The 12,353-nt window shown below is 35.3% G+C and overlaps 2 protein-coding genes across 6 annotated transcripts in view; both read left to right on the forward strand.

Moving 5' to 3' along the window:
• CPB2 (carboxypeptidase B2) overlaps positions 1-2,078 on the forward strand; it is a 49,796-nt gene extending 47,718 nt beyond the window's left edge. Inside the window, exon 11 of the mRNA XM_015538983.2 lies at positions 1,296-2,078. Coding sequence (XP_015394469.1) covers positions 1,296-1,480 — 185 coding nt within the window. The 3' untranslated portion in view covers positions 1,481-2,078. The remainder of the gene's footprint in view (positions 1-1,295) is intronic.
• A 229-nt stretch (positions 2,079-2,307) lies between these two features.
• Positions 2,308-12,353, forward strand: part of ZC3H13 (zinc finger CCCH-type containing 13) — a 96,062-nt gene continuing 86,016 nt past the window's right edge. For 2 of the 5 annotated variants that reach the window (XM_042972711.1, XM_042972905.1), the window contains exons 1-4: positions 2,310-2,649; positions 9,055-9,180; positions 9,481-9,590; positions 12,158-12,269. In XM_042972711.1, coding sequence (XP_042828645.1) covers positions 9,064-9,180; positions 9,481-9,590; positions 12,158-12,269 — 339 coding nt within the window. In that variant the 5' untranslated portion in view covers positions 2,310-2,649; positions 9,055-9,063. Of the gene's footprint in view, positions 2,650-9,054; positions 9,181-9,480; positions 9,591-12,157; positions 12,270-12,353 lie in introns of all 5 variants that reach the window. The other 3 variants (XM_042972824.1, XM_042972769.1, XM_042972884.1) reach the window with 3 other exon arrangements.

The raw sequence follows: 12,353 nt of genomic DNA on the forward strand, positions 1-12,353 counted from the left end.
ATCTCATAAAGGAGGCACTTCTAAGAATGTTATTCAATTAATAGGGTTGGAGAACCTGACAACTTACTTAGAAAAAGAAATTAATTTATTACTAACATGTCTTTCTCCAAATTACATTCCAGATAAAATATTTTAAGATAAATCCTCTGCCATAAGCCAAGTCAAAAGCGAAATAAGCAAATAAAAAAAAGTTTACATATTACACAAGGCAAATAGCACTAATATTGCTGTTATAAACAATCTATAAAATGAATCGAGTAGAAAAATAAGCAAAATATACACTAGAAAAATTGAGTAGAAAAACATATAAAGATGGACAATAAATATAGCAAATAAAATGTCCAATTCAGCGGTAATCAAAGAAACAAGGCGATTTTGTGGTATTTTTCACCCATAGAATTGCCAGAAATGCATGATTCCTGTGGATGGTATGGGAAGGGAAGTGGGCATATTCATACCCTGCTAGTGGAGGGGTAAATTAGTTCAATTCTTTTGAAGATTATTTGGCAACATGTAGCATAATCGTAAAAAGTACATACTCTTAGGCTGGTAAATCTGCTTCTAGGAAAGAATATTCCAAAGAAGCAAAGAAGCAATTAGTGAAAACCAGAAAGTGCATTGTAAAGTTGTTTATATTAATTAGAAATCAGAAAAAAATCTAAAGGTCTCCAAGTAAATAATTATTATATCCAGCTTTATAGTGTAGTGCTATGAGATCATGAAAAAATGATATTATAGATTTGAAGTCATTAAGACATAAATATGGTCAGAGAGATCATGTTTAGAAATGTTACAGGGGCACCTGGGTGGCTCAATTGGCTAACGTCTGACTCTTGATTTCAGCTCAGTTCATGATTTTTCAGTTTGTAAGTTGGAACCCCATGTCTGGCTCCCCACTGCTGATGGTGTGGAGCCTACTTAGGATTCTCTCTTTGCTCCTCCCCCACTCTCTCTCTCTCTCTAAAAATAAATAAACTTAAAAAAAAGAAGAAATGTTACAACACTTCATGTATAGGATGATCTTATTTATGTAGGAAAAAATTATGTTAAAGCATGCACTAAGGGGAAAAAAAGACACTAAAATGTTAATAGTGATTACTACTCTTTGGCAGGGTTATGGGTAATTTCTTCCTTAACCTGTTTTTCTTCAGTCTCCATTTTCTACCAGAGACTTAGATTACTTAATAATCAGAAAAAAAGCAGAGCTATTTTTAATTTTAGGGGGAAAAATTCCATTTTGTTAGTTAACTTGAAACATTGTATTTCAAAAAGTAATTTCTTCTTTCTTCTTGTAGACCTAGCTCCTGGAGGTTCGGATGACTGGATCTATGACTTGGGCATAAAATACTCGTTTACAATTGAACTTCGAGATAAAGGCAAATATGGATTCTTGCTGCCAGAGCGTTACATCAAACCCACTTGTACAGAAGCTCTTGCTGCTGTCTCTAAGATAGCTGGGCATGTCATCAAGAATGTTTAATACTCTTGATTTTTCCACTCTTCTCCCATATTTTAATTTACCGATTCCAACAAGACTAAATCATCGTACCAATTCTTTTTAAAGTTTTATCCGTAGTTTTGAGAAAAGCTTTTTCCTATTCCTTGGTTTTGTCAAAGAAAAGGCCAAAATAAATGCTACCTTAAAATTAAGGCAGAAAAGGGCTCACATTGCTTTATTCTTTCTAAAAAAATATGTAAGAGGCTAGATATGAATTTTTTTTCTTTAATTAAGGACGTTTGACCATCGATCTCAAGCAATTTTAATAACTAGTTTCTTGCAGATCATTGGACCACAAAAGGAAAGGTGGTTAGGACATTAAAGATTTCTGCTCCAAATTTTCAACGAACTGCCTTGCGCCTTTAAAAACCCAACCGTGTCTTGTTTGCTCTACAGTAATAAGCGAAGGCCCAGAAAGCGGAGGAGCGGAGGAGTGTCAACAACAGTACAAACACCGTCTATCACCTCTCAGTGCACATTGCTGAGCACATGAATGAATGGCTGTAGTTATTGTCAACAACCAATGTGGCATTTTGTGCATTTACTACAGCTGTTTATTTTAAGACATTATATAATAAAAGGCGTAAACTCTTTCTCTTAGATTCACTTTTTATTGGCAACCTTGGCTCCCCCCCTGGCTCGGGCACGCCTCTCCGGGGGTCTCTTACCCAGCACAGACGTGATGATTTCCCCGGCCCTCCTAGGAGCCGACGTTACGCCCGGGGGCGTGTCTCCGAAGAGGCGGTGCCTGCGCGCTGACGACTAATCTGGAGGCCGGAAGCTGCCGCGGTCTAGAGGGGATCAGGGCAAACACTTGACTTCCGGCGGCGTTTTGAGTCGGTTCTCCTAGCGGCCTGGTAGTGTTTTCGTTTCCTTTTCTTACTCTCCAGTCTCTCTTCGTTCTTTTTCTTCCTACGTGTCAGTCTCACTTGACCCTGGCGAAGCGGCGGGCGGGTTCTGCTTCTCAGCCACCCCGGGGGCCCGTCGCTAGCGGAGGGCCGGTTCCCGGGAGTCGCGCGCGCACCTCCTTCTCCTCGTCGTCGTCTTCCCGGGTCCAGGCGCGGGGACAGAGAGTCGCCTCCCCCGCTCCTCGGAGCGGTGGTGGCGGTAGCGCCTCCCGACTGAGCTTGCGACAGGAGCTCGGGGAGGAGGTAAGCTTGAATTGTGTGAATTGGTGTGGGTACTGGGGGAAAGGCGTTGGGCGGACCCGGGATGGGGAGGCCCCGAGTTGTCCTACATCCCCGCTCGGGTCACGTCAGGATTTTTAGCTCTCCTTCAGCATCCCACCCTTAACTGTGCAATACCTCCTTCGGCTCAGGCTTCGTTTCTCGCTCTTGTACTGATTCTGACGAGTTTGTCTACGGAGTCGGGTCTATTCAGACAAAAGGCTGTGCCGGGACACTACCATTTGTGGGCTTGGGAACCCTTGGCGCAGTATTCGCATTTGTATAAGCTGGAAGCGGGCAGGAATATGGTGTTAGATTTAGAGGCTCCCTCTTACGCATTCCAGATCTATTAGGAAAAATTATCTTGCTGTTGGTTGTATTTGGTCTTGCTTATTGCCCGACAGTGGTCATTTAGAGATTTGGGTCCTGGAGGTTGAGGAGTGCTGCTTTATCTTTACATTCCTAGGTAGTTACTTTTGGCAACCTATCTGTCAGAAGCCGGGGAAAGTGGAGCGAAAGGAGAGGGTCTGTTGTTTGGCATTATCTCTTTCTAAAACAGGTTAAAATAATTTATGTGGCTGGAAAATTATTCAAAGTTGATATTACTTGAATGATATTGGTAGGATCTTGTTTGTGGAGCGTAGCGGCTTACGCTTTTGGGTTATATTACAAAGTTTTCAGATAATTTGAAGCACTCTGAAAATTATAGACGTATACTATCTGAGACGTTTTGGGGTTTTTTGAAAAAAACAATTTTAAAAGTTTGGAAAATATCTTCACACTTCAACTTTTCAAAGACCGTGATACCGTTGCAGTTAATCTAAATGTTTATGGTGCCAGTTAGCGGAATCTAGTTCTGTAATATTTGAAATGACTGGCTTTAGTACCTAAGCGACAATATTTTGGAGAGTTTTGTGGATATAATGTGTAGATTTTAATATATTTTCCAATTCTTACTGAAATATTAAGATTATATCATGACAATTTAAACAAGAGACTACTAAGAATATTAATGCTGGTATATAGCAGTTTGTGTCTGTAAAAATAGTTGCACCATGAAACTTAGACTTTTATCGTGTGGATCTGTTACGATCCAGTTTTATCAAATGCATGCCTCTTACTGGCTTCCTAATCATTGCTGATTCAAAATGAATGTTGATTGCGTATTTAAGATATGCAAATCCAATTTTCATATTAGTAAATTAATACTAAAATCCATAAGTGATGCTATTTCCACTTATGTACAAGTTATTAGAATTTTTACAAGTTGTCAGTGTTAATTTGTATTACAGTATGCATTGGCAGTTAAATATAGAAAGCAAAATTGTTTAATTTACATTTATTTGAAGAATTGGTTTTTAGTGGATGTTTCCCCCACTTCCTCCAACCCCACTCTCCATTTCATATAGAGTTGGAGCTAGTTAGCAACAGTTGAAAATTAACTGGTGTTGCTGTAGAAAGTGTCTTTATACTTTTTTGGTAGTGTGTATGTTGCAGTTTAGTTTATTTCACTTTATCCTAGTTGCCAGCATTGGCTATTCTCTGTGCATAGTCTTTTTTAACAAATTATTTTTATTGCACTGTGCTGCAGTATTGCCTTGCTCATAGAAGTGTAGTCAATTTAGTTCTGTTAGTTTTGTTTGGAATTCAGTTTGGAATTGTTTTAGTCTATTTATAAGTAACATGCAAGGTTGTTTTAGAAAGTTCTTTTTAAAAATATTCTCCCAGATTATGCATCAAATACGTTTCTAAGGTCTGTTTTTTCTTTTAAAAATATGAACTATAGATATGAAGAGACCTTATTTTTAATATAAGCCTTTTAATTTTAGAACTTCAGTGGCTAGAGGTTTCTTCTAGTACCAGTTAGTACATTTATGTAGTTTTAATTGTTTAATTATTTGACAGTTTCCTAATATGCCACGACTCATCCAGATTAAAATAATTTATGTTTTCGTTTGTGCTAAGGGAAGTTGAGGCCTCAAAAAGATATAATTAGGGGCACCTGGGTGGCTCAGTTGGTTATGCATCTGACTTCAGCTCAGGTCATGATGTCGCAGTTTGTGAGTTTGAGCCCCGTGTCAGGCTCTGTGCCGATAGCTCAGAGCCTAGAGCCTGCTTCTGATTCTGTGTCTCCCTCTCTCTCCACACCCCCCCCCCCCACCTTGTGCTCTGTCTCTCTCAAAAATAAATAAAAACATTAAAAAAAAGAAGATGTAATTCTGTATTGTAGTGAGGATACTAGAATTGATACGTGTTTTATTGACACAATTTTAGTAATTAGGCTTCAGGAATAATTAATAATTTAAAAAGAGGTTTCTATATGTTTCTCCTTTCTTAGCCATATTTATGTAGTATGTAGCTTTGAGTACATTGCCATATTTGTAAGTTTGGGAGGAAAAGGAGGGACAGTTTCCATTTATTAAGACCCTCTTTTGTTATATTTTAATAGAGTCAAACTTTGTGTCCCCTGTTTTCCTTTTTTCAGTTGAAAAGATATCATGAAAATTTTGATATTTATTTACTGTGCAAATAGAGGGGAGAAATAGGAAAATAACTCAATAGACTTTCACCAGTGTCACCTGGGCTTTGATAATGATGGTGTTTGGGAAAGACTTGATAATGTGGGTGAAAGTGTGATGACAGTTTGAAATCAAAGAATAATTTGAAAACAAATCTGGGGGGAGAGCTTTTAAAGTCTCTGAGATAGGGAAGACTTTAATATTTACATTTTTAATTTCCTTGTTTCTAACTTTTCTCATATGCTTTGAAGCATTTGCTTATTGAAGCGTGTTCAGATGTTAATTGAAAAAGGTTTTTCCCCCCTCAGTCATATCTATATTTTATTCTGTTATGGTGTTTTTTTTCTTTTTTTTAAAGTTATTTGTTTATTTGAGAGAGAGAGAGAGAGAGAGAGAGAGAGACAGAGAGAGAGAGAGAGAGAGACTGCACAGGGGAGGGGCAGAGAGAGAGAGAATTCCAAGCAGGCTCTGCACTGAGCAAGGCTCGAATTCACAGACGGTAAGATCAGGACCTGAGCCGAATCAGGAGTTGGACCCTTAACCAACTGAACCACCCAGGTGCCCCTCTGTTGTGGTATTTATTTGCCTTTGAGGGCCCAAATTTTTAGAATGAAAATTCTAATTAAGTCATATTAATTGGTAACATACTTTTAAAGTAATAAATTAATATATATGAGTAAATGCTTTTCATGTATTGCAGGTTTGTGTATATATTTAGACAAACAGGATTTTTTTTTTTAAATGTTTATTTATTTTTGAGACAGAGAGAGACAGAGCATGAACGGGGGAGGGTCAGAGAGAGAGGGAGACACAGAATCTGAAGCAGGCTGCAGGCTCTGAGCCGTCAGCACAGAGCCCGATGCGGGGCTCGAACCCACGAACCGTGAGATCATGACCTGAGCCGAAGTCGGACGCCCAACCGACTGAGCCACCCAGGCGCCCCTAGACAAACAGGATTTAAAACATATTTTGTCTTCCTTGCAAACATGAAGCATTTTGTCTATGCCAACCATGAATGTTTCAGTAATAATATTTAGGTAACTATTATTGATGACTACTGATGGAAGTTCCTAGATAGATGATCGGAAGAATTCCTATTCCTTTCAATTAGAAAAGTTCAAGTCCTACTTTTTCCCTTTGCCTCAGATTTTTTTTTTCTGTCCATGACCACCCTATAACATAGACTTGGTGTTCAAAGTCAGTGCAGTTTTGAGAGGAGGTCTGATACTGTTGGATGCTGAGAATATGACTTTTATTTCTTTGCTGTTTTCCCCTAAGTTGGGAGACTCAACAGTAGCTACAAGTAAAGTTCTAGTGATAATCACTATGTAGGTGAATCTTGACTAGTTCTTGATGTCACCGGTACAAGCAGCTTTGTCTCTGTGGGAAAGAGTGACAAGAATACAGGAAGGGGTGTACGATTCAGTCATTAGTCCTCACTTGAATATCTTTGACATATAGTCTGAACCTTTTGAAACCTTCAAAGTTGATGTTAATGATCTAGCATTAGAGAGAAGCTGTGGTTTTCAGTGGTAGGTCAGGGGGGTAGTGGAGTCCTGATCCAAGCAACAGATTACAGAGCAGGAAGGAGCCCTCAGAAAAACAAGAAGGGAGATGCTAGATGACCAGTGTTTTAGGTATAATAATAAATAGCTTCTTGCCTCGATTATGGAACGCACTACCATTAATTTTTTTTTTTTTTTTTTTTGGAGGAGGGTGTGTTGGAAGTGTTGGCATGCGGAGATACATAGGAGTTTTGTGAGCAGAACTATTTCCTTTGAGAATGGAGGGAAATACGTTAAGGTTAGGGTTAGTCTTCTTGAGGCAGTGTGGTGGGGTGGTGTGCCTGTTTTCCAAGTTCTAAATAACTGGTAATAGCTAATAAGGAACTTCTAGAACTCCTTCAATTTTAAGTTTATTAATGTTTTAAAAATTGAATTAGTGAATGAGGATTATAATGTGCATCTATGTATTAGTACTTATAATAACATATAATGAAACTTTAAATATGCTTTTGTTCTAAACGTTCCCTGTATATTTTGTGACATACTCACTTTTTATTGCCTCCTGCTCTGATATAAATTGTAAAAAAGTGGTTTTCTCAGTTAATCAAAGCTCTACGTTTTCTAGATCTTTCCTCAGCTCCCTTTATCTTGGCTTTCAGCTCTCTAAAGAACATTTTAGTTTGGTAAATCAAATGGGTACATGAAATTTTACCAACTTTTACTCTGTAAATTCTCATTTGGGCTGAGAATGAAATCAAAGATTATCTTAGAGTAGTAACTGTTGGATGTACAGTTGGCTGTAAAGTTCCTTACTCAGAGAACACTTGACACATATGTGATTTCATGTTGCAGCAAATTCTTATTTATGGGACACTTGATGCTAATTTTTAAAAATTTGTAACTAAAATTATTTTCTGAATTCTTTAAATCACTAAATATTAATTAATAAAATGGTTGTATTTTATATTAAAGAATAAGACTGTACTTTTTTTCCAATTTAAAACTACTCTATCATTTCCTATTTTTCTCTTGGTTCATTATCTTTTGTTCATTTGTCAAATGTTGTCCTTATTCTTAGGATTCTTTTAAAAATGTGACCTGAAAAGAAGTATCTAACTAAACCAAATATTGTTTATAATTTTTTTAAAGTTTTGATTTGGTACTCTCATGATTTAATTTCCTTTCAAATTATATATCTTTGTTTTGAAACCACATTAAAGAGCTTTTTGAATTTGTGAACTTTATGGAGACCAGTTCTGTACCAAATGGAACTTTTGCCTCTTTGGCTGCGATTGTTCATTCTAGTAACTTTTGACTATTGATAAGATTTCAGCTATTTAGATTGTATGAAATTTGAATGGGTTAGTGGTTTTTTTTGGAGTCTTAGTTAGGCAGTTCTTACCCAATTCCCAGAGTGATGTACTAAGTTGTTCTAGATCTGGAATTTAATATTGTTTTCTAATGTATATCATAATACTGTTATCTGACGTTTTCATTTCCAGTTGAATCACCTGATTATATACTTGGATTTGTTTTGTTATGGTTTCAGTTTTAAATGTTTTATTTACTTTTGTAAAATATTTGTACAATTTGTCTTTCTTATTTCTAAATGGTAAGGTAGCCTGTTCATCACTTTTAGCATCTTTGATTTTTATGTCAGCGTGGTATATAAATTATAGAAACATCTTGACTTCTAGTTCTGTAGCCTGTTCCATTTTGAAAGAAAGTCATTTTATCAACATTGACTTTTTTTTTATATGTATATAATTGGAAAATAAATGTCCTTGAATAGACTGTTCTTTTTTAAGGTCTGTAAGGTGGAGAAAATACTTAAATAGTTTTCACTTTTCTCCCAAGCTGCTTTTTGGAATATACCTAATGTCATGAACCGTATAAAGCATAATTTCTGCTATCACCTGATCTTATTTCCTGTTCTCTTTGACATAGCTTTTCCCGTTAAGTAGTTGATAGAGAATGATAGTACAACTTTTCCTTGAAGGATAGTTAACTAAGTTTTGAAACTTTTATAAGGAACGTAGAAACTAAACATTTTACAGTGTGTTTTCTGAGGTTGAATGTACTTTGAAAACTGTATGAGTAGAATATTATTCATTCTGCAGAAGAGGTAAGATTGTAGCCAACAGGTTCCAAAGTTGTTATAAATTTACTAAGAAGGTATGCCTTAGAAGATACCAACTGTTTACCTCTGTTTACCTGTGACCTCTCCAATGCCTTTTTTCTCCTGAGAAAAATTCCCCATAATTTTGCAGTGTGATCTACAGCTTTATCTACATGTAAGTTATAGGCTCAGTTAATTTAAAATGGAAGAATTTTACAGTTTTGCCTCTCTCTCTTTTTGGTTAAAGTAGTACAAAATGTCAAAAATTAGAAGGAAGGTCACAGTGGAAAATACCAAGACCATATCTGATAGCACATCCCGAAGACCCAGTGTATTTGAGAGGCTCGGACCCAGCACTGGCAGTACAGCAGAGGTGAGTTGTCACTAGAACAGTCACAGGGGTTGTCTTATAATCCTATTCTTGAAATACTGATTTGTATCATAAAGGTGAACGGGTTATTGTAGGAATGTTCAGTAAATTTTTAAAACCAAGTAGCATAAAGAGGAATGAGAAGAGTCACAGTTTTCATGTTTTTTTCCCTGGTATTTTTATTGTTTGGGGGATAATGTATCTCAGGTTATCTGGAGTTTTGGTAGAATTTGTTTTAATTTTGTCCCTGTAGCGTCGTTTATCCAGAAATCTGAAATTTACATAGTAATATCTGTCTCTTAGACACAGTGCCGTAATTGGCTGAAGACTGGCAACTGCCTCTATGGAAACACATGTAGATTCGTACATGGCCCTTCACCCCGTGGTAAAGGTTATAGCAGCAATTATAGAAGGTAAATTAAGAACTTTGAATTGTTCATATACTGTTAGAAGATGGTTTTTGTAATTTATCTAGTATAAAAATCTGAAATACAAACATATTTGATCAGATTTTCTCTTTTGGTGGTAGATCAACGAGATCTTTCTAGTTGTTAATTTCAAGATTAATAAAATGTATGCTTTAAAATTATTTGCTCAGTATTTATTGTTTTTGCCAACAGATTTTTTTGTGTGTATGACTTACCCCCCCCCCCCATTATGTATTAAAATGGTTTAAGATAGAATATTATGGATTTATTTTTACTGAGGGGAGACTTTTTAACTCTTAAAATATTAAAATTTGAAATGGATATAACTTTAGCTTTTTAAGATGTTCTGAATTCAAATCTTAATGACAAAAGACAATCCACTGCAGACTCTGTAGATTAAAATGCATCTGCCAAATCTCTAAACTGTGTATTAATGTAAAATATGTATTTATATGTGGATAAAGGTACTACTACCTATTTAGAACATCTTTTTTGCCTTTGATAAAGGCAAAGCTAAATGAAATTTTTCAATAAAGCCCTTTTATTTTTCTTTCAGTTCAGTTCACGATTTTGTTATTGTGTTTAAATATGTAACATATGTAAAGATTGTCACAAAAGCAGTTTAAACTTGATTGGTAAACAAACAATTAACCAAGTCGTAAAATTGAATGTGCTGATTGCCTTGGCTACAGCAAGAGTGTAAAAATCAAACATTAGCATTTGCAGTTTTTTTTTTAATAAGTGAATTGATGTGTGTGTGTGTATAGATTTTGAGGCCTAATAGAATTTAAAATTCAAACGCTGAACTGGCTTTCTGTTCATGTAAACATACATTTTAGCTTACTTGTGATGCTGAATACTCTGTTTTATTTGTATTTAGATTGTCATCTGTGCCCTCTGTTAATGTGGGAAAACCACTTCTTTTATATGTTTAAGTATCTGTAAAAATACACACCTGGGTAAAGTATTTCAATAATTTTAATGTTTTGTTTATGTTATTACCACACTTTAATACATACTTTAATTCATCTGTGAAATTCGTTGTTAACTGACAGAAAATTTTTATAGAAGGGGTAATTTTGAGGAAAATGGGCAGAGAAATTGGCCTAAAATGGAAAAATACAGTGTCATTACTAGACTTGGAATAAAGGATTTTTTAACTTTGTGCATGTTTTTCCGTTTGATAACCCTCTTTGGCTTTGTCTTTTTTTTTCCTTTTTTTTTTATAGGGAAGAGAATGTAGTTCGTAATGTGATTCAAAGATGGAAAGAAAACCCGTGTATTTCAGAAATGCTTTTTTAGTCACAAGATATTTAAGTCATTTATTGAGCATTCACTGTATGTAGAGCACTCAGGTGCTGTTTAGGATAGAAACAAGTTCATAATAAATTGTCTTATTATATAAAGGAAACCAGGGCACAGAAGATTTACATGTACATCATAATTAAAATTTAAAGCCTTTAAGTACTGGTTCATAATAAGTTTCACTTTCAAGGTCAGATTTAACTGTTAAAGTGTTTAATATAGTCTTATAAAATATACGTATAAATATTAATGAGAGCCTGTAACATGAGTTAACTGAATTATTTCTTCATTAATCATTTGTTTTGTACTGATTGATAAAGGAATTGATTTGCTTGATCAACTATTGAAATAGATGTAAATGTCTATGTGATTTCTTTTTATCTTTAAAAATATGTATACAGTATTTTTTGTTAGCCAGTGAGGGACATACCACTCCTTGACTTCTGTTGCTCTTTTTTAAAGATCCTCTAGGAATATTCTTTAAAGATAGTGTGTTTTCCATCTCTGTTTTGTTTTCTTACTTAATAATGGTGTGAAAATAATTGGATAGCTGTTTATCGAACTTTCAGTATAAGTTATTAAGGTTTACAGTGTTGAATATAAGTATGTATGATTTTTCTTAATTAAAGGAAGTCCGCTGCCTAAATCTTGCTTTGAATCCTTTAACTATTTTCTGTTCTGAAACAATATCAAATTTAAGAAGAGTTATAAGAATAACAGAAAAATCCTATATTTGCCATGATTCTTGAGGTGGGTAATTCTCAGTTGTTGGCATTGCACCCAACCACATACGTGTACATATGAAAATACCACTAATGTTGCCTTTTGATTAATTTTACAATGTTGGGGTTTAAAACTTTATCTTCTGACTTTTTACTTCAAATACAAGTAATACATTTATGTGATTTTTAGAAAAACAAGTTAAGCTGTTAATTGCAAATTCTTTTTTCTCAGCTCACATGCAGTTTTTTATTCTTATCACTAGTACCCGCCTCCCCATGGAATTTTAATGTGTACACTTCTGGTTGGTATTAGGAGAAAACTTGTAAGTGATGCTCGTATTATTTATATATTAATATTTAAGCTCAAGCAAATTAATTATTTTTCTGAACATTAGGAGCCATGGACAGTTAGAAAATTTTTATTGATTTGTGAGGTATTTCTATAAATATAGTCTTATAAATGTTATATGAATATAGATTTTTGTTGTTTTGTTTTTCTTTTGTTTTTGTTTTTTCGGTTCAAAGGTCACCAGAAAGACCTACAGGGGATCTTAGAGAAAGAATGAAGAATAAGCGCCAAGATGTGGACACTGAGTCCCAGAAACGAAACACAGAGGAGTCATCCTCACCTGTTAGGGTAGGAATGAATTTCCCAAAACAAAGCTTAATTTCGGTAGTGATTTATTACTTACGTTCCACTCAAAATAGTATCTTGGGTGCT

This window comes from Panthera tigris, chromosome A1 (genome assembly GCF_018350195.1).
Source record: "Panthera tigris isolate Pti1 chromosome A1, P.tigris_Pti1_mat1.1, whole genome shotgun sequence".
NCBI classification, from domain to species: domain Eukaryota; kingdom Metazoa; phylum Chordata; class Mammalia; order Carnivora; family Felidae; genus Panthera; species Panthera tigris.